At 34.1% G+C, this 20,151-nt stretch overlaps 1 protein-coding gene across 5 annotated transcripts in view; it reads left to right on the plus strand.

Moving 5' to 3' along the window:
• Window positions 1-2,562: 2,562 nt before the first annotated feature.
• The window catches only part of LOC148619687 (cadherin-23-like), a 185,604-nt gene continuing 168,015 nt past the window's right edge, over window positions 2,563-20,151 (plus strand). For 2 of the 5 annotated variants that reach the window (XM_088579858.1, XM_088579859.1), the window contains exons 1-4: window positions 2,587-2,743; window positions 9,158-9,219; window positions 11,664-11,771; window positions 13,753-13,892. In XM_088579858.1, coding sequence (XP_088435984.1) covers window positions 9,183-9,219; window positions 11,664-11,771; window positions 13,753-13,892 — 285 coding nt within the window. In that variant the 5' untranslated portion in view covers window positions 2,587-2,743; window positions 9,158-9,182. Of the gene's footprint in view, window positions 2,744-9,157; window positions 9,220-11,663; window positions 11,772-13,752; window positions 13,893-20,151 lie in introns of all 5 variants that reach the window. The other 3 variants (XM_088579860.1, XM_088579861.1, XM_088579862.1) reach the window with 2 other exon arrangements.

Below are 20,151 nucleotides of genomic sequence, written 5' to 3' on the forward strand. Positions count from 1 at the left end.
AAATGTCATTGGTCTTCAGTGAACGAAGATGAAGCCTTAACAACATAGGGAAGGTTGTAGATGGCCCTAGAACACCATTATACACAGGTTCAGCGAAAGCGTTGCCCCTATATACTATAGTAACAAAAATAAACGAATGGTTCATACAGAGGCCAGAAATTCCTGACTTGAGACAGGCGCAAACAATGTGGCGGGGTTAAAATACTTTGGCGTTGCCACACCCCCTTTCAAATCTGGCCACTTTGGTAAAATATTACACAATTAAACACACCTTAAAACAGTTCAAGAAGGTCTGAGTCCCTTATTAAAACTTACAGAAACTGGTTATAAGTTACACAAATGCAAAAACAGAGGACTTAGCAGTTGAATGCCTTTCTGTGCAGGAATCAGGCAATGGGTGGCACATCATTTTTCCCAATTTCGTCATTTTTGCCTAAAATATATTCAGTACACCTAGAAAACAATATCTAAATTTGTCTCGAAGATTCTGTGACGTAGATATTTTTTGGCTGCTTATGCAGGGGAAAAGTATGAGAAAATTTTCACACCACTGTTTTTTAATAATGCATTTCATCTGAACTTGACGAATCATAATATTAAAAGAAAGCAAACTTAACAAATATTTTTATTTTTATTTCTGGGGGTTATGCGGTAAAGATACTTGGACCATGCAATAAAATCTCTTTTCTTTTCTTAATGTGTCACACCTTATAAACATTTTGCCTGATACTTAGACAGAGAAATGCCTTTAATGGCATGTCGGCTGTAGACCGGTTTAAACCTACAAAAAGCTATGTCCCCATCGTTTGCAATGTCAACTCTAGTTCTTCCCATGCGGGTCTGAGAACTACGCTACATCATAAGTAATACGACAAGGACATAACCCAAGCATGTCATGCCGAAAACTCCTTATGCATACATATCAACAGGGTAAAATATTTGGTATCGTTCATTTACAAAGCAGTTTCATTTTCAAATGGGCCTATGTAATATTGACAAATATTTTTACTATTTCAATGCCATCTTCAACTTGTCAACTTTCCTTCCATCTGTGGCAACATCCCTTCAGTATTTGCGTATGGAGTTTTCATATCACAACTCATACGCCAGAGCTTGTCGTAATTACGCAGACTTTTTGTATCGCGCTAGACTTCTTACAATTAGGCTTCTGGAACAGGGTTATGTTGCTATAAGATTGAAGTCATCACTACAGAATTTTTATGGTCGTCATCATAAACTCGTGGATCGTTACAATGTACCCATATGCACCATGAAGACTGATTTGTTCAACGTGTCATAGTTTTCCTCATTGGTCTACCCGGATTTTTTATGAGTAACTCGGCGGGTGTTTCTAGAAAAGCAGAGGATACTTATCCTACCGGTGCACCTGGTCCATGCTCACAGTTTTTAGTGGAGTCCGGGTTGCTCATTTACTTTTGTTACTTTGTATGTACTATTTTAGTTACTTTATGTTCCTTGTTGTGTATGTCTGTTTTCCATGCCTGGTAATTGACCCTGGATTACATTCTTTTGATTTCCGCCAGAATCTTGGTTCCCTTGATTACTTTTTCATGGAAAATTCTTACCACTACCCTACAAAATGTAACTTAACTGAGTCATGCCCGTATGCTACGGTAGATGATAACGATTAAATCGCCGTAGTGTCTGTAGCCAAACGTGCTAGACAGCCTCTATGTCTTATTTAAGCAAAAATGCATGTCGAAAATGACGTTTCTTCTAAAAATTTAGTTTTGGCATTTTTCCTCTCTTATCCGTCATGCAACTGTCTTTAGAATTTGGCTTTTACCGAGCGGGAAAGTATCATCACTTTTACTGTAATACAGGAAGTGGTCGTATGTTTCAAACATGATCAGCATACAGTTTGTACTGATATTTGAATGATTCAGATAAACCACTATCAAAATATCTGTTTAATCATCCACTAAGTAATTTTTATATGGGCGTGTACTGCATTAGATTGTGGTAATAGATTGCACAAGATTTCATAATTGTATAAAGTACCTGTTGACAAATAAATTGCGTATCAAGCAATCGGTAAAATCAACGTAGAAATGTAGTAATTAATAAAAATCAAATATAAAACTTGGGAATTTGATTAAATGAAATATCGATCTTTTGAAATACTTTCCGTGTAGTTTTAGATGGTCTTTTCAGGGTTTGGTAACCGACAACTAACAACTTTATTTCCTTGTCTGATTATTGAACAAGCGGCTAGATAACCCATGCATGGGAAACGGGGCATTTCATATAAACAGATATAGTGTTTAATGTCTTCTGGTATAGTTGCATGTCTGTCCGCCAGCAGACCACTAGTGAGCTCGTGGTTAAAGCTAGAATTACAAACTGTGGTGTATTATTAAAGTAGTGAATGTCGTCATGTTATCTTTTAAAATGCCATTCAAAGACTTCAAAGTCAAGGTAAAGAGTTTTCGAACGGTAGTACAAGCAATGATAAAACCGCACACCGTTCATTGTGTCAATAAAGTGCAACAATTGTAACGGAGCTTGTGGAGAAAACAGCAGTTTTATCGCTCCCTTTTCACGTCGGTGGTCGTTTTGTGTAAATAAGGAGTTGATTAGTTATCATAACCTGATAAAGCCATAAAGAATGTTTGATTTATCAGTCAATACATAGTACACTATTGTCATTCTATTCACAGAGGAAGTTACATTTTCTGGAAATCTAAAAGATGGCTGGTCACTGAAGGACTACGTGTTACAGGTTAGATTTGATCTTATTTGGTACTTTAACTTAATGTTGCTCTATGGTATTTTATACACTTTTCTTTAACACGTTTCCCTCGATATTTAATTGCTTTGGATTTTACACGGAATTAACTTTCGGATTGTTTCATTATTTTATTACTATATCGGATCGTTGCTTTGTTGTTTAACTATGCAGGCTTATCTTCGCGGTTTCCAAAACTTCTACCTATTCAACAGACCGCTCCAACCCTTATTCCAGAAATTTCATGAAAAATAAATCAAATGAGTCTTGGCTGTCGGTTACATGGCTTTAATATGCATCATCTTAGGGGTGTTAAAACACAGAAGGCGTGATTTATATGAATTATTAAGTTTACTCAGTGGGAGCAAGCCCTGTAGTCAGAACGTGAAACAGGAAACAAAAACGATTTTCCAACCAAATAAAATACATACAAAAACTGAATATAAGGAAAACACAGCGTAACTCAATAAACTAAATGCCTACCAATATGAACTACCCCAAAAAGTGACATCAGGTGCTCCAGAAAGGTAAGCATCAGGTCCTCCTCCGCCAGCGGCACCTGTCATATTGCAAGTGAGTGTAACCCGGTGATAGCCTATGGCAAAAATTATGCATCTCCTCGTCACGAGTCACGAAGCCCCGACACGAGTCACAAAGTGGTCCCAATAGAAAAATAATTCACAGTCATTTGGGCGGTATGATCTATCAATTCAACAAAGTATCATGATGTAAATAAAGTAAAAAAAATGCAGAAATAGTGGAATATTATAAAAAAAAAGAAGACAAATTAAGTTCCAGTAATCCTTATTATAGAGCTATTTATGTTTTAAAATATTAATTATCACAACAGTATTTCAGCCATCCTTTCCCATTCTTCTTTTGATGATTGATTGTCCGTCCATGTGAGACGATCACCCGAAAGGGTAGTCAAGATTATTATAATCCACCACAGTCAAATTTCTGTTTTTTTTTGGGGGGGGGCCAGTTTTATTACAATCTCTAGTTTATCAAAATATTTTTTACTGGCACTAAGAAGTAGCCACTGCCATACAAAATGTCAAAAGCTTATATGTCACATGCATGCAGGCATGGACTTACATATAATATAAACTCACCAATGCATTTGATCTAAGGTAAGCATTTCCCAATTCCCTCCCCTGTATAACATTTCCCTTTCTGAGTTAGGCGTATAAATATGTATAAATGGACTGTATCTTGTTCCGGGACTCCCGTAACAATTCCCTGAAATGAACCCACGCGAGTGAACATTTTTTTAATGTAAAACAGATGTAGGGCTAGGTCTTCCATTAAAAAAAAAATGGTTGGCTCCACTTCCCAGTACACATAAATCCCCTTTGTCGATCTAACTCAATCCAGGTTACAAAGTATCAGAGACAAAGTATGAAAGATCGATAATGCGTGGCGGATGGCTATAAGGGTTTTAGGAACTTTTTTTGGTCTACCTAGAGCATCACCTACCAACCTTTTAAAATCCCCATCGTTTTTTTTTTAAGCGGGACTATGTCGAAACGGACAATATATTTCGCAACATATTTGGGGAAAAATGGCTTTTACCGTATAAATGAATGTGAATGACAAATGCATTACTCTAGTAATAACACCCTCTTGCAATTTTTAAATCTTTAAATGGCCATTTTCAGTTGACCAAGTATTTTATGTCAATTAAAATTGGAATTATGAAGTTTAAGTACCCTCAAAAAACAACTGAAAAACATTCATTAACATTTCCACATTTACTACTGTTTCAAAACTGCACTGTGAGAACTATCTCTGTTTTATAAATTTAAACCAGATGTTATAGCATAGATTTATTAAATAGAAAGTAATGTGCATGTATAGGTCATACATGTATGTGGTAAATCATAGGCAGGTGTTTGTTTACATTTCTGCACACCATGAGGTGCAATGTTTCAGGAAATGTAAAAAATATTCAAGACTGCTGCTACCAAATTTTTCAAAATCATCACTAATTTATAGGAATAGTATTTCCTATTAGTCTTGTAAACACAACTTTGACAAATATACTGTACTGTAGGTAATGCAGAAAATGAGATTGAAAGAGTATTCAAGGGAACCAAAATTCTAGCAGAAATGTATCCAGGGACAAAGACCAGATATGGAAAACAGACACACACAACAAAGAATATAAAATAACCAAAATATTACACACAAAGCAACAAAAGTAAATGAGCAACTAGGAATCCTTTAAAAACTGGGTGCATGGATAACATGCACTGGTAGGGTAAGCGTCCTCTACTTTTCTAGAAACACCTGCCGAGTTGCTCATAAAAAGTTGAGTGTGGGGTAGACTAAAGAGGAAAGGAAAACCATGACATGTTGAATAAATCAGTTCTCTTAGTGCAGATGGATACACCATACAATCCACAAGTTCATGATGACCATAAAACTGTAGTGATGACATCAATCTTGTAGCAACATTACCCTTTTCCAGAAGCTTAATTGTAAGAAGTCTAGGGTGGTACAAAACTCTGGGTAGTTACAGCAAACTCTGGCATAACATTTAAGTTGTGATATGAAAACTCCATGCACAGGTGCTGAAGGGATATTGCCACAGATGAAAGGAAAGTTGACAATAGGGAATGAAAAGGCATCGCGTTAGTCATTTAGTTTGGCCAATAGTTTATCTTTACACTTTCTCTCTAAGTGTAGGTCAAGGTGTGAGAAAATTCTAGGGGGGATAAATGACTTTTTGAAAAAGCAAAAGTGTAATTTTACAATTGTTTACATACATGGTTCTTCACAATTTGGACCTGTTTAATTGACAGTCTTTGTCAAATTAATTGTACAGTAGAAATTAATCATTAACAAATAATTGGCTGTCCATGAATTGTTGATAGATCCAACTGGGATCCATTTCCTACTTGCCAATTGTCATCCAATAACCTGGCCTGACTCCATGATTATTTACCTGTCATAAAACTTTCCCTTCAGACAACAATTAATGGCTCTTATAATCAAAGAAATGATATTAAAACATGAGTTTTGAGATATGAATTCAGGGTTTTCTTGATCAATTTTACAAGATCTGGGTTTTGTGTGTTATCTTGTTTTTTTCTTGATTTTGCCCTTAAATTTTTTTGTTAGCAGGACAAGAGGTCAAATCATGTAAAACACACTTAAAATCATGAAAGTTGGCATGTATGCTATTGTGTATATAGCTTTACTAAAGATCAATGGAAAGATACTTTAAGGGAAATATGGTTGACTTTCTAGTTATTTTGCATTATAAATCAGATCTGGAACAAGTCCTGACATTATAAGGTCAACCCCTATTTGGGGTACTACACCTCATATTTTGTGTTTTTTAGCCACTTCAAAATACTAGAGTTTTGAAAGTGATATAGATTATATAAGGCTTAAAGTGTAAATATTGTATATAAAGTATCTTTTCTGAAGGAGGTACTCTCTAAGTGGAATTCCTGGACTTTTTCCCAATCTGTTAATAGTTTAAAGTTGGGTTCAAAGAACAATTGACCCCTCTACAATTTGACAAATGATAAATAAAATCTAACTTTTTTAAGCATTTATTGTTATTCAACTTTCTATTGATTTATTGTTAATAATACTGTAAACCTAGACAGTCATTCTGAAAGGGGGCACTGATTGGTCAAAAAAGGGAGGGAGTGCTCTAGTGCTCATTATTGCAGTTTTTACTATATTACTTTTATGAATAGTTTCACTTTATTTGTTTTTTTGGGGGGCTTTTTACAGCTTGCTTTATGGTATAGGTTTTGCCCATTATTTTATCGTTTGTTGTTTGGTATTTGGTGAATGACTGTCTCATTTGCAACCAGACCTCATCTCTTATTTTTATACTTTTTAAATACTCAACCAAACTTTTCAAGCATATGTGGGTGAGGGGCCAGCAACCTCCTTTGGATCCAACTAGTTTAACTTAATTTTGTAATTGCAAAGATTGTTTCAATGATTTTTGGGATTAAAATTTTGAGAATAGGCTACTACTTAAGTTTTTTTTTAAGAATTTCATTGGGCCACTCTTTAACAAACTAAGTAAATATGTTTGATTTAAATGGAACACTTTCAGTCTACATGAGATTAATGATGATGTCCCAAATCCCAATCACTTGTCATTGATTTTGGTCCATTTTCGGTGTACATTTTTTGCACTTGACTTCAAGGTTGATGTAATAGTTTTTGTTACAGTAAACTTGTATAGGCTACAAAAAAATGTAAAAACATGGTTAAATATGGGGGAAAAAAATAATACAGAAGCATCAGCAGTGGGATGATTCAAATACATCATAATCTAAGTACATGACCTAAATATGATCATATGAAATAGAAATGATCTATATACACAATGTAGCAAACTGAATAAAAAAAGATTACACAGAAAAAAAACTGACGATAAGGGTCACAAAACGTCGCACAAAGAACTAAAGCACTAGCAATACAAACTCCCACAAAAAACTTGGAGTGAAATCAAGTGCTGCGGAAGGGTAAGCATGTCCTGCTCCGTGATTGGCAACCGCCATATTGTAAGTGAGTATAATCTTGTAATAATCCAGCAAAAAAAATGCAATTCTGCAACACGTCAAACACTATTGACATCAGGGGGTAATCATTAATTTTTAACTAAGTATCATGTTGTAAGCATAGTATATAATAGTGGACAAATATCAGAAATAGACAAAATCAGATTAAGGTAATGGAAAATCAGGATAAACATAAGCCATTATCAATGGGTTTTTTTTAGAACTACCCGTCTTAACAAGACATCATCTCTTGGATGCTGTATTCCTCCATTTTTAATCTCCTTAGTCTGAAGACTTGTTTGCCTTTCAAGAAATTTACAATATGGTATTAAAAGGTAGATCCAACACATTTTTAGCTCACCTCGCCGAAGGCCACGTGAGCTATTACCATCACTTGGGGTCCGTCATCATTGTCGTCTGTCGTCGTTAACAATTATACAGAACTCTTCTCCTCTGAAACTACTTGAAAATTAGAACCAAACTTGGTATAAATGTTTCTTGGGGTGTCCTGCATAGAACTGATGTGGGGATTTTTGATTCGTTGAAAAACATGGCCACTATTACTAAAAATAAAACATAGGGGTCAGACAATAGTTTTTCAAATGTCTCCTAAACCATTAGGTTTAGCTAAATTCTGACAAAGTTAAAGTGTTCAGCATGATGAGATCTAACTCTGGTCAAATTTTGGTTTTAATCTGTGAAGCCATATTGGAGTTATTGCCCTTTTTCAACAATTTTTGCTGTTTTTAATGTTATTTCTTTCAAAAATCTTCCCCTCTGACACTACGATTTTTAAACCTTCAAAAAACGTGGCCGCTATTACTAAAAATAGAACATAGGAGTCAGACAATAGTTTTTCACATATATCTCCAAAACCATTAGGTTTAGCTAAATTCTGACATAGGGGTCATAGTGTTCAGCATGATGAGATCTATCTGTAGTTAAATTTTCATTTTAATTTGTTAAGCCATGTTGGAGTTATGGTCCTTTTTAATGTTTTTTGCCTTTTTTAATGTTATTTCTTTAAAAAATCTTCTCCTCTGACGCTACTTGACCAATTGAAACCAAACTTAGTATACTTGTTCCTTGAGGTATCCTGCATAGAATTGATATGGGGATTTTTGATCTGTCAAAAAACATGGCTGCCGTTACAAAAAATAAAACATAGGGGTCAGACAGTAGTTTTTCGAATATTTTATCTCCAAAACCTTTATCGCCAAATTCTTTCAGTTGCTGAAATGATCCTTACTGTAAGGCCTAAAAACGTGTCTAGGGTTAAAAGTTGTCAGATGACTCCTTGTAAGAGTTATTGCCCTTGAATGGTGAAAAAATTACTAGGTGAGCGATTCAGGGTCCTGGGAGCCTCTTGTTTGCAATTTTATACAAAAAATGTATTTTCAATGAGCAAATAATGTTTGATAAGGTGTAATACTTTTTTCTTTAAACTTTAATTCATATTAATAGAAATGTTGATTTTAAATCATAAGTCTATTTACTCCTGATGATTGACAGGAAAATGCCTTTAAAAAATTTTAGATTTTTTTTAGAATTACAAGAAATCACACAGTTTTCCTTATAAGTTGCCAATTGATAAGTAACTTCTTGCAATAGTAAATTCCTTTTTGGGTTTGTGTGGTGTGTAGCACATTCTCCATGACAGTAGAAAAAAAGTATGATCTGCCAGAAATGGAACCGTTGTTAACTGGGTGATATCTGGGATATATTTACTTGTATGCAGTAACAATATTTAGTTGCTGGATTCAGGTGAAAATTAATTAAAAATAATTTGAAAATTATGTAAAATTCTCCTGAAAATCATTTGAAAATATTCTTCTTGTGTATTTGAGTAAAATGAATGTTTTTATTACAGACAAGAACAGGAAGAAAAGAGAAGAATGAAGGCGAATTCCTGGTTATTAACCCTTTTCTGTGGTATGATTATGTTATTTTACTATAAAGTTAATTCTGTCTCACTGTATATACACTTTTTCAGCTCACCTGTGCTAAAGTGCATGTTATCTCATTACTAAATGTTCATCTTTTAGTTCATGTTTTGTTGTTTTCAGGCATTTTCGGTGATTTCTCACTGAAAATTGTAGATATTTCTGAATGAAAACTGCAAAGAGTCATTAAAAGAAACCTTATGATATCTGTTGTGATACTAATAAATAGAAAATACCAAACAAGCCATTATTAACTAGAGCATGAATACTCAAGAGGTTTAAATTTTGAAAAAAATGTCAACTTCAGTGGTTTTTAGTTGGGTATGGGTACATATTTTATTATATAAAAAAAAAATGTAAGACTGATTCGAATTAGTTGATATCATTAGAAAACTACAATATAGGGCTACATAATGTTTAGTTTCTTTATTAGTTATGACCCAGGATGATCCACGTATACAAAAAAATAATCTGAGAATATTCTTTGGCTGCAAAACAATTGAAAAATAAGGTGTATAAAGTAACAGTACCTAAAAAATAATCGTAAAGTGGATAAGTGGGCTGGGAGTTAAGGCACAGTGAACCCTCCTAGCACATGAACTGCATGTTTGTGGCTTAAACTAATTCCTATTTTTGAGTTTTACATTAACTAGTTACATGTATATGAGTTTTAAAGAAGTTAAGTAGAAGTTCATTTATGAAGGTTTTTTCATGTTGGTTTACAACCAACTTTACCATTAGTAATGATTTCATTTTAAGTACCTGTCCATATAAAATTCAGACACTGCTTATGATAGAGGTGATTCACAGTGTAGAAACAACCACCAAACAAACAATGCTTTTTTTCAGAAAATCCATACAATCAATTCCTACTGAAATCAACCAAATCAAACCAAATCAAGAACCATAACTCTTGCAAAATGCAAAATTTCATATGTAATCTATATAATTTTTATATCGAAAGTGAAACAACTTGCATACATGTGAACCTACCGGCGGTAGTTCAATTCTACCAGAATTGGAACCTTCCTATCGTTCTACTGTTGAAACAGAAAAACTACCACTTTCTGAAAATTATACTGTAAACAAATTTTGGATGCAATTTTTTTTAATTTACCGAAGGAAAAAACCTTAGAGAATCAAATAACGACATTTGCAGTTGATCTAGGGTAGACAGGTGAACATGTTAATCAGGGTCAAAAACAGTAATTAAGAGCTTGTTACAACTATATTACAAACTAAGACTGTAATCTGTAACTGTTTCTGAATGAGAAATAAAAATGAATTTTGTGGGTTTTTGACATGCATAAATCACCTCCAATCTGATACTTATGAGGACTGCTACTTGAAGTTACTTGTTAAGTCTTGAAAAAATGTGAAATATTCTGATGAACGTTTTTATCAATCATTTTATTACCTACTCTCTCATATAGAAAGGGTCTGTTAGGTAAATAAACAATATTATTGTCTTGTGTAAAAAGATTTCTGGTAATTTTTTTAAGAACAGAACCATAATGATCATCAAACTAACTGTAATTTATTCCTTATAGTCAGATTTATGAATATTAATGTTTACCAAATCAGATAAAATGTTCTAATTCATATCAGCTATTGGATGGTTTATAAAGAACGTGAATAGTAGATGGGAAAGTGGATTTTCCTTGTTTTACTGCCACAAATTTATCCAAAGAGTTCAACAACATAATTTACTCATGAGAAATTTAATTTAGTTGTAGCCACAAATTTAACTTACGGTATTACATGAATAATTAGTTTGTACACACTAAGTTCTATGTCAAGTTTGCCAAGTGAACTTAAAATTAATTCACTTTCTGCTTAATCATTAATCAAACACTACAAAAATCGTTGAACAATAGGTAGAAGAGAAGAATGAACAGCTGTAGTAACATGGTCCAAGTAAAACAATGATTGTTATATTTCAGGTATGATTGTACAGCATGGTGTGGTATCATTTAAAATGTTATACTTCAGGTATGATTGTACAGCATGGTGTGGTATCATTTAAAATGTTATATTTCAGGTATGATTGTACAGCATGGTGTGGTATCATTTAAAATGTTATATTTCAGGTATGATTGTACAGCATGGTGTGGTATCATTTAAAATGTTATATTTCAGGTATGATTGTACAGCATGGTGTGGTATCATTTAAAATGTTATATTTCAGGTATGATTGTACAGCATGGTGTGGTATCATTTAAAATGTTATACTTCAGGTATGATTGTACAGCATGGTGTGGTATCATTTAAAATGTTATATTTCAGGTATGATTGTACAGCATGGTGTGGTATCATTTAAAATGTTATACTTCAGGTATGATTGTACAGCATGGTGTGGTATCATTTAAAATGTTATATTTCAGGTATGATTATACAGCATGGTGTGGTATCATTTAAAATGTTATATTTCAGGTATGATTGTACAGCATGGTGTGGTATCATTTAAAACAATTATTGTTAGTGATTGTGGAGGATTAGGTACATACCAGTATATCAACATTAATGAGACAGAACCTGCTGGTATGGATAAATGTCAATAGATGTATTAATACTATTGCTCAATGATGTTTTACCTATTTTAAATCTTATATGATGCTTCTGTTTGATAGAAAAATTTATGTCTACATGTATTTCATTTTGTTTAAGTTTTGAATTAAATTACGTTTAACTGCTGAGTTTTTAAAGAGGAATATAAACCAAAGTAATACTGAAAGTCACTGCATTTTAAAAACTGAATACAGTGAAACTTCTCCAAACCGGCCACCACTGGGACAAAGGAAATGGCCGGTTTATAGGGGTGGCCAGTTTTGTGAAAAATAGCCATGCATTCAATGAGTTGTTTCCATTTATGTGTTCTATCTTTGGGCTCTTTACTACATTTCAACGCTTGCATAATTTGTAAATGATTTGTTTATATAAATGGTACTGCTGACAAAATAATGTTCATGGTTTTGAAAGAACGTGTATTAAAGATCAAAGGGCTATTGATGGTAATTATATAATTAATTATTTGTATTGTTTTAGTTATCTACCTGTCAACAAAGTTTAACAATTTCACATCTTTATAGTTTTGGCTTGGGTACAGATCAAATTAATTGGCAATTTAAAGATGGTACTATTAATTAAATGACCCTGATTGCCTGATGTGTGTAAACACCAATTAACACCCAACCAGTGACAAAATTTGATATTTGGATTTAATTTGTAGTTTAAATTACTGTCCCCTTCAATTATCATTTGTCCACTGATGAAATGCAAACTGGTCAGTAAATGAATTTTAATTGTGTAATACTACGTAATCATGTACAGTTTTGTTGACACATTTATTATAGTTGAACAATAACTGGTCAGCTGGAATGGAGAGGTTGTTTTTACTTGAATTATGTATCTAAAATTTTGAAAACTGGATGATGTACAGTTTTAAGGGTGGCCGGCCTATTGAAGTTAAAACACCAGGTTTCAAGGTATATCGGCTGGGACTTTTAAAAATGGCCGATTTGAAGGGAAGACCGGTTTTCAGAGGGTCCGGTGAGAAGTTTCTCTGTATAACATTCTACATCACTAGTAATAATCTAAATTGAAAGTGAAAGCTAGTGTCATGTGTTGAACTTAATCGCCAGTGTAACAAATACCAATTGTTCCTATGTTTACCTTACATGTAGTTACAACCACTGTATCAGTGAATATGTCTAAGGATGTGAATTTTATTTGAGCAGAAGAACTGTGAGGCTCATCGAAGAATAGCTTCTTACTCAGGGTTTAATTTGTTATTAAATGACTATCCTGTTCTATTTTTTGTGTGTTAGTCAGATATTATATAAATAAAATATAGCTAAGAGGGTGGTAGAGCAGTTTTTTACCCTGAGAAAATCGTTGTCACCCTGAGGCATATTTTCAAGGGGATAACAAACTCTCTATGACTCTCTCAGCTATATGCTATTTATTTTATTATACTGAATGTTCCATTTTCATTTGTTTCAAAGTAAGTCCTATCAATCAGTTTTGTCTGTTTGTCTTTTATCTTCATTTTCTTCATTATAATTGTTTCATTTTCCTTCAAGTTTGCATTCATTTGCAACTGTAATCGTCAACTGTGCATCACACTCCTTTTTATGACCTTTAACAGCAATGACATACATTCTCATTTGAACACTTTCATTTTCAGTTCCAGCCTCAGTCACTTTTTAATTTGACAATACAATAAAAAAAGTCTGGTACATTTATGTAGTAGATTTGTCATTTTAAGTAAAAAAGAAATAGGTCTATGAATTGATGTTATGTCAGTTATTGATATGGACTTATCCTTTAAACACAAAAACGGCCAACATTGAACTGGTACCTATTTTGTTTTAACAGAACCAGTTTAGCTTTTCACTAGAATATTGCTCTTGTATTGAACCAATCAAAATTCAGCAAATTGACATGATTTGTAATAATTTTTATTGATGTTGGGTAGCAACAATCTTATTCTTTATGTTGCTTTTTAATTCTTTTTTTGTAGGAACTGAATTGATAAAAGTGAATGGATTGAAACTTAATACAGAATTTCGACTGCTAAATGCTAATAATGATGATATAGAGGCAAAAAGAAACATCAGAGGTGGAATAATTTCATTGAAAAGAAAACCTGACTATGAAAAGGTTTGTTGAGGTTTTTTTTTATTGTTAGTTAAGAACATTACTTATAGATCAGATTGAGTCTAGGATTGGGAATAATGGTCCTTGTGTGTTAAGATTGATTTCATAAGGACTTTTCTTGATTTATTTTTGAGCAGTTATTGAGTGAGTAAGAAATAAAAAAGTGAATTTTAGCCACATTTAAAAGGTAAAAGGGGTCTAAATACAAATAAAATGTAAATTAAAACACAAAAAATAAGGCCCAAACTTTTGGCCTTACTATTTTCTTAAGGGGAAGAGTAATCAAGGGAACCAAGGTTATAGCGGTAATCAAAAGAATGTAATCCAGGGACAAAGACCAGACATGGAAAACAGACACACACAACAAAGAACATTATTATTATTATTATTATTATTATTATTATTACAAAGTTTTTATGTAGTGCTTATCTAACACAATTAAATATTACACTAAGCTCTTAACATAACACACTTACGAGCACATGCACGTGTTTACCCACTAACCGCTATCACACAACATGCACACACCAACACACACATGCACACACCAACACACACATGCACAAACACACACACACACACACATATACACACACCATAACACATACAAACTGTATATAATATTAACATAGGCTTATGTATAAACAATTATATTAATGAATTAAAAGTACAAGATATATAAATATAAAATATGTAAAATAATATGTTAAATTTCATGAAAAGAAATGGAATAGAAGGTTAAATGTTTCAATAAACCAATTTTAAAATGATAAAAATCATTATAAAAATTAAAATTTTAGAAAATATTCTAGTTGTACTACGATATTTTATATGAAATCAAAAACAAGGGAAAAAAATAATGATTTGCATTACATAAAATTGCTGTCTAGAACGTTTATTAAAAAAATCTAGGAAATGTATGAAAAAAGTATATCTATATAAAAGAATCAATATCATTTATTGAAAAAAATGTAGAACTTTAAAAATATAGAGTATCTATTGAATATCAGATAAAAACATAAGAATCAAATTGTCAATAAATAGTCAGTGAAACCTAAAACAATTAACAGTCATATGCAAGTCTTAAAAGATGAGTTTTGACATTCCACTTAAAACATAAAAGTGATGGTGCATTTCTCAGGTCATTTGGTAGACTATTCCATAATGTTGCGGCAGCCTTGTCGAAACATCTTTCGTCGTAGGTCTTGGTTCGAACACGTTGCGGTTTGATGGTACAACTGTTCACAGATTGTAAAGAATGGACCGGCTGTTATGCACTTACTAGTTCTTGCAAATATACAGGAGCACTACCGTGAAGTGATTTATAACCATACAACAAGATCTTATATTGGCAGCGGTAGTTCACTGGAGGCCAATGTAAACCGATGAGAGAGGTGTTATATGATCTGTTTTCTTAGTTCTTGATGTTAAGCGGGCTGACGTATTATGCACTCTCTGTAGCTTATTCACTAAAATAGTTGAAAGTTCATACAACATTGCATTTCCGTAATCTAAATGGGATCGATTTGACTAGCGAGTTGACGAGAGTTTTGCATGCATTGTCGGTAGTATACTTGCGGAAGCATTCAATGTTTCTGATCTAGTGAAAACAAGACTTTGAAATAGCACTAACTTGTTTTTCCATTGTAAGAGATTGGTCGAAAAATATGCCGAGATTTTTCACACATGGTACGTCACTGACAACAGTTCCATCGAATGTAAGTTTACATTTGGCAAAATCTCTCACTCGATGTTTTGGCGCAAAAACTATCAACTCGATTTTATCTTGATTGAGTTTGAAGAGATTCGATCTCATCCAGTCACGTATATCAGCCAAACACGCTTCGATTCTACTCGATGTATTAGTCCAGGTCTTTGCGGTTCAATAATGAGGTACACCTGGGTGTCATCAGCGCAACAGTGATGGTCCATATCATGCTGCTGACATATTTCCCCAATTGGTTTTGGAAAGAGACAATACAATCTAGGGCCTAAAACGGATCCCTGAGGAACGCCATACTTTAGCTGCATACCTTTGGATAAAACAGAACCAATCGCAATACACTATGTTCTAGAGTCTAAGTAAGATCTAATCCAAGCTAGCGATGACCCAGTTATTCCATACAAATATCCAAGATGTTGGAAATGAATGTCATGGTCTATTACGTTGAACGCAGTGGAAAGATCTAACATCACAAGTATGGCACAGGAGTTGTTATCAAGTGCTGTGGTGAGATCATGATGTACCCGCAAAAAAGCTGTCTCAGTGGAATGGCCAGTATGATATGCTGACTGTAGATTGTCTAAGAGAAAATTCTGTTGTAGATGAACTTTGACATGTGAAGCTACTACTTTTTCCAACATCTTTATAATGAAAGACAAATTCGAAACGGGACGGTAATTTTTTAGTACATTTTTATCAAGACTTGGTTTTTTCAAGAGCGGTCTAACAATCGCCTCTTTGAAATCCTTAGGAACATGTTGCTCTGCTAAAGATGTGTTAATGATTGTCATTACTAACTGATAACATTGTATAAACAAGTTTTAAGCAAAAAAGTTGGTATCGGGTCCAATTCACACGACTTTGCTGGAGCTTTCTGGATGATTTTTCAAATTTCATCAGCTGACACAGGTGTAAAATTCATCAGTGGAATACCGTCAAATTTGATGTCGGCTCTCAACGTGTTACGATTTTCAGAAATGTGAGATGCACATAAATTATTTCGGATCGTTTCTATTTTTCCCATGAAAAATTCAGCAAAAGTGTCTGCGAGTTGTTGTTCACTCTTGTGGGATGGTAGAATTACTTCATGCTTGTTGCCAAGTAGAACATTTGTGAGTTTATAAAGTTCTTTCTGGTCACAACCAATTTCCATAATTTTGTTGAAGTAGAAGTCCTTTGTACTTTTGTGTAAAAGCCGACTTGAAACTCTACACTGTTCCTGATAAATCTCTCTATGGACTGCCAAGTTGGTTTTTCTCATCATGCGTTCGGCTCTCCGACATTCACATTTTGCTAATCGCAGTTCATCAGTGTACAATTTAGTATTAGGTCGATTGGTTATTTCCTTTTTCTGCATAAGTCGACACAAGATCTTTGATGGTACCATTTGGATTTTGGAGTGCATGCGAAAGGTTAACATCTTGAACAAAGAGTAATCAAGGGAACCAAGGTTATAGCGGTAATCAAAAGAATGTAATCCAGGGACAAAGACTAGACATGGAAAACAGACATACACAACAAAGAACATAAAGTAACTAAAATCATACATACAAAGTAACAAAAGTAAATGAGCAATTCGGGCTCCACTAAAAACTGGGAGCATGGACCAGGTGCACCGGTAGAGTAAGCATCCTCTGCTTTTCTAGAAACACCCACCGAGTTGCTTATAAAAAGTCAAGTCCGGGGTAGACAAACAAGGAAAGGCAAACTATGACCCGTTGAATAAATCAGTTTTCATGGTGCTGATGGATACATCATAACGATGCACAAGTTCATGATGACGACCATGTAACTTCTGTAGTGATGACTTCAATCTTGTAGCAACATAACCCTGTTCCAGAAGCCTATTGTTAGAATTCTAGTGCGATACAAAAAGTCTGTGTAGTTTCGGCAAGCTCTGGCATAACGTACGAGTTGTGATATGAACACTCCATACGCAGGAGCCGAGGGGATGTTGCCACAGATGAAAAGAAAGTTGACAATTCTGAATGAAAAGTCATCACGTTTGTCATAAAGTTTGGTCAATAGCTTTCCTTTACCGTTGATTTCTAAGTGTAGGTCAAGATATGAGGCTCACAAAATCAGTCTTAGACATATTTCGAAATTTCCGATATGATAATGTTTCTCATTTTTTTTTAGTTTCACTAAATGAAGCTTAGGCGCAATAGCTAAATGATCACAAGTTAAGTTCCCATGACAATCAGATAATTATGGGTGGCAAACAAATGGTTGTTCTCGGAGAATCGATGTATTTTCTCTGGTTATCAAAACATCTAGTATGTGACCATGCTTATGAGTAGCCTCCGAAACATGCTGAAAGAGCCCATGGTCCTCGAGTGATTGGAAAAAAAAACACTTTGTATTGCCATTTTCGTAATCATCTAGATGAAAATAGAGGTCACCAGTGATAACAAGTTCATCTGGAGTGACAGTTACGATTTCTAGAAAATTTATCCATTCATCAAAAAACAGAGATTTTTTAAAATTGTTAGACTTAGATGGTGGTGGACGATATATCACACTTAATCGGAAGCGGTTCTGTTCGCTATTGATCATGCACTTTAATATCTCAAAGTGCGTGAACTCTTTTCGCGATGAAACAGTTTCAACTTTCAAATCAGAGTTAGATATGAGCGCAACACCACCCCCTCTTTGGGATTGACGTGAAACATTATGTAAACTGTAATCATCTGGCTTCAGTTAGGAAATTACAGTGTTGTCAATAGAAGATCCAACTCATGTTTCAGTTAATTCGAAAATATCAACCCTATTCAATAGGATGAAGTCGTAGATAGACAGTGTTTTATTCTTAACAGATCTGCAATTTAAAGTATATAAAGAAACACCTCTGCCTGTGTTGTCAAGACAATTTTTCTGACCAGACGTGAGACATCGCTATAACAGTTTCACAGTTGGTGTTGTACCAGGTGATTGAATTTTTGTCCCTAAGTTAATCGTAGGTATAATTTGTTTCCCTTGCGTAATCAGTTATAGTTCTGATTGGTCGGATCACTCGCTGTCCAGCTTTTATACCACAACGAGTACAACAAGGCGATTTCACGATGTGTGGACTGTATTCAGTATTTAATCCAGCATGGACCATAGCTATAAATTGCCTACCAGCACGAAATGAGTTCATGGCTAATCGATATTGTTTACATTTAATACGATCACGAGGATTGCTTCAATTATAAAAGTTCTGTGATACTTTGTTATAAAAACAAGCAAATACTGATGTGCAATATAGTCTGATATTCCCGAACAATTTTTGTATCAATAAAGTCTGTGTAAACGACGGAAATAAAGTATTTCACTTACTGTGAGAAATTTGCAAACTTGCGCTTCAACCGCCAAAACATAAAGTGACTAAATCATACATACAAAATAACAAAAGCAAATGAGCAACTCGGACTCCACTAAAACCAGGAGCATTAACCAGGTGCACTGGTCGGGTAAGCATCCTCTGCCTTTCTAGAAACACCCACAGAGTTGCTCATAAAAAGTCAAGTCCAGGTAGACAAAAGAGGAAAGGAAAACTATGACACGCTGAACAAATTAGTTTTGATGGCACAGATGGACACACTGTAACGATCCATGAGTTCATGATGATGACCATAAAACTTTTGTAGTGATGACTTCAATCTTCAATCCCTGCTCCAGAAGCCTATTTTTTAGAATTCTTGCGTGATACAAAAAGTCTGTGTAGTCTCGGCAAGCTCTGGTATAACATATGAGTTGTGATATGAACACTCCATACGCAGGTGCTGAAGGGATGTTGCCACAGATGAAAGGAAAGTTGACAATTTTGAATGAAAAGTCATCATGTTTATCGTAAACTTTGGTCAATAGTTTTCCTTTACCATTGATTTCTAAGTGTAGGTCAAGATATGAGGCTGACTTCACAGTGTCTGTAGTATCCTTTATCTCAAGTTCTTTGGGGTAGATACGATGTATCAAATTCCCGAAATTTGGATTGTTTAAAGATAATACGTTATCTTTGTATTGGAAACTGAGATTAAAGGATCTAGCTAAATGATATTTTTTCTTTTGGATCAGATCAACTATAAAGTCAGCCTCATAAGAGTGAAGGAATGGGTCAGCAAGTAGAGGAGCACAATTTGTTCCCATTGGAATGCTGACAGTTTGTTGAAAAAGCGTCCACCACACTGGACAAATATAAGTTGTCGATTAAAACAAAATTCTTTATTTGAAGAGACAGACCACTGTCGACCCTGACGGTATAGAGACAAGGTGACCGTCATTAAATGAGTACATGTGCTGTTATGTTTTACAGAGAACTTCTACAAAAGACCAAACCTGAAATTAACAAATAAACAATACAACTTTATGTACCAAAAACATTGTGACACATTACTTCAGCATATAAAAACCAATAACCAATTCTTTGTACAAATGAGAAATAGTTAGTGTTGTTTTTTTATACATTGAAATAAGTGAATTTAATCAGTTGATCATTAGGGAACATTTAATAGTTTGATTGTGGCAAAAAATCAGTCAGCCCTCATAAGGTGGTCATAA

This window comes from Perna viridis, chromosome 4 (assembly GCF_037379345.1).
Source record: "Perna viridis isolate PV_CMFRI_1.1 ecotype Kerala chromosome 4, ASM3737934v1, whole genome shotgun sequence".
Taxonomy (NCBI): Eukaryota; Metazoa; Mollusca; class Bivalvia; order Mytilida; family Mytilidae; genus Perna; species Perna viridis.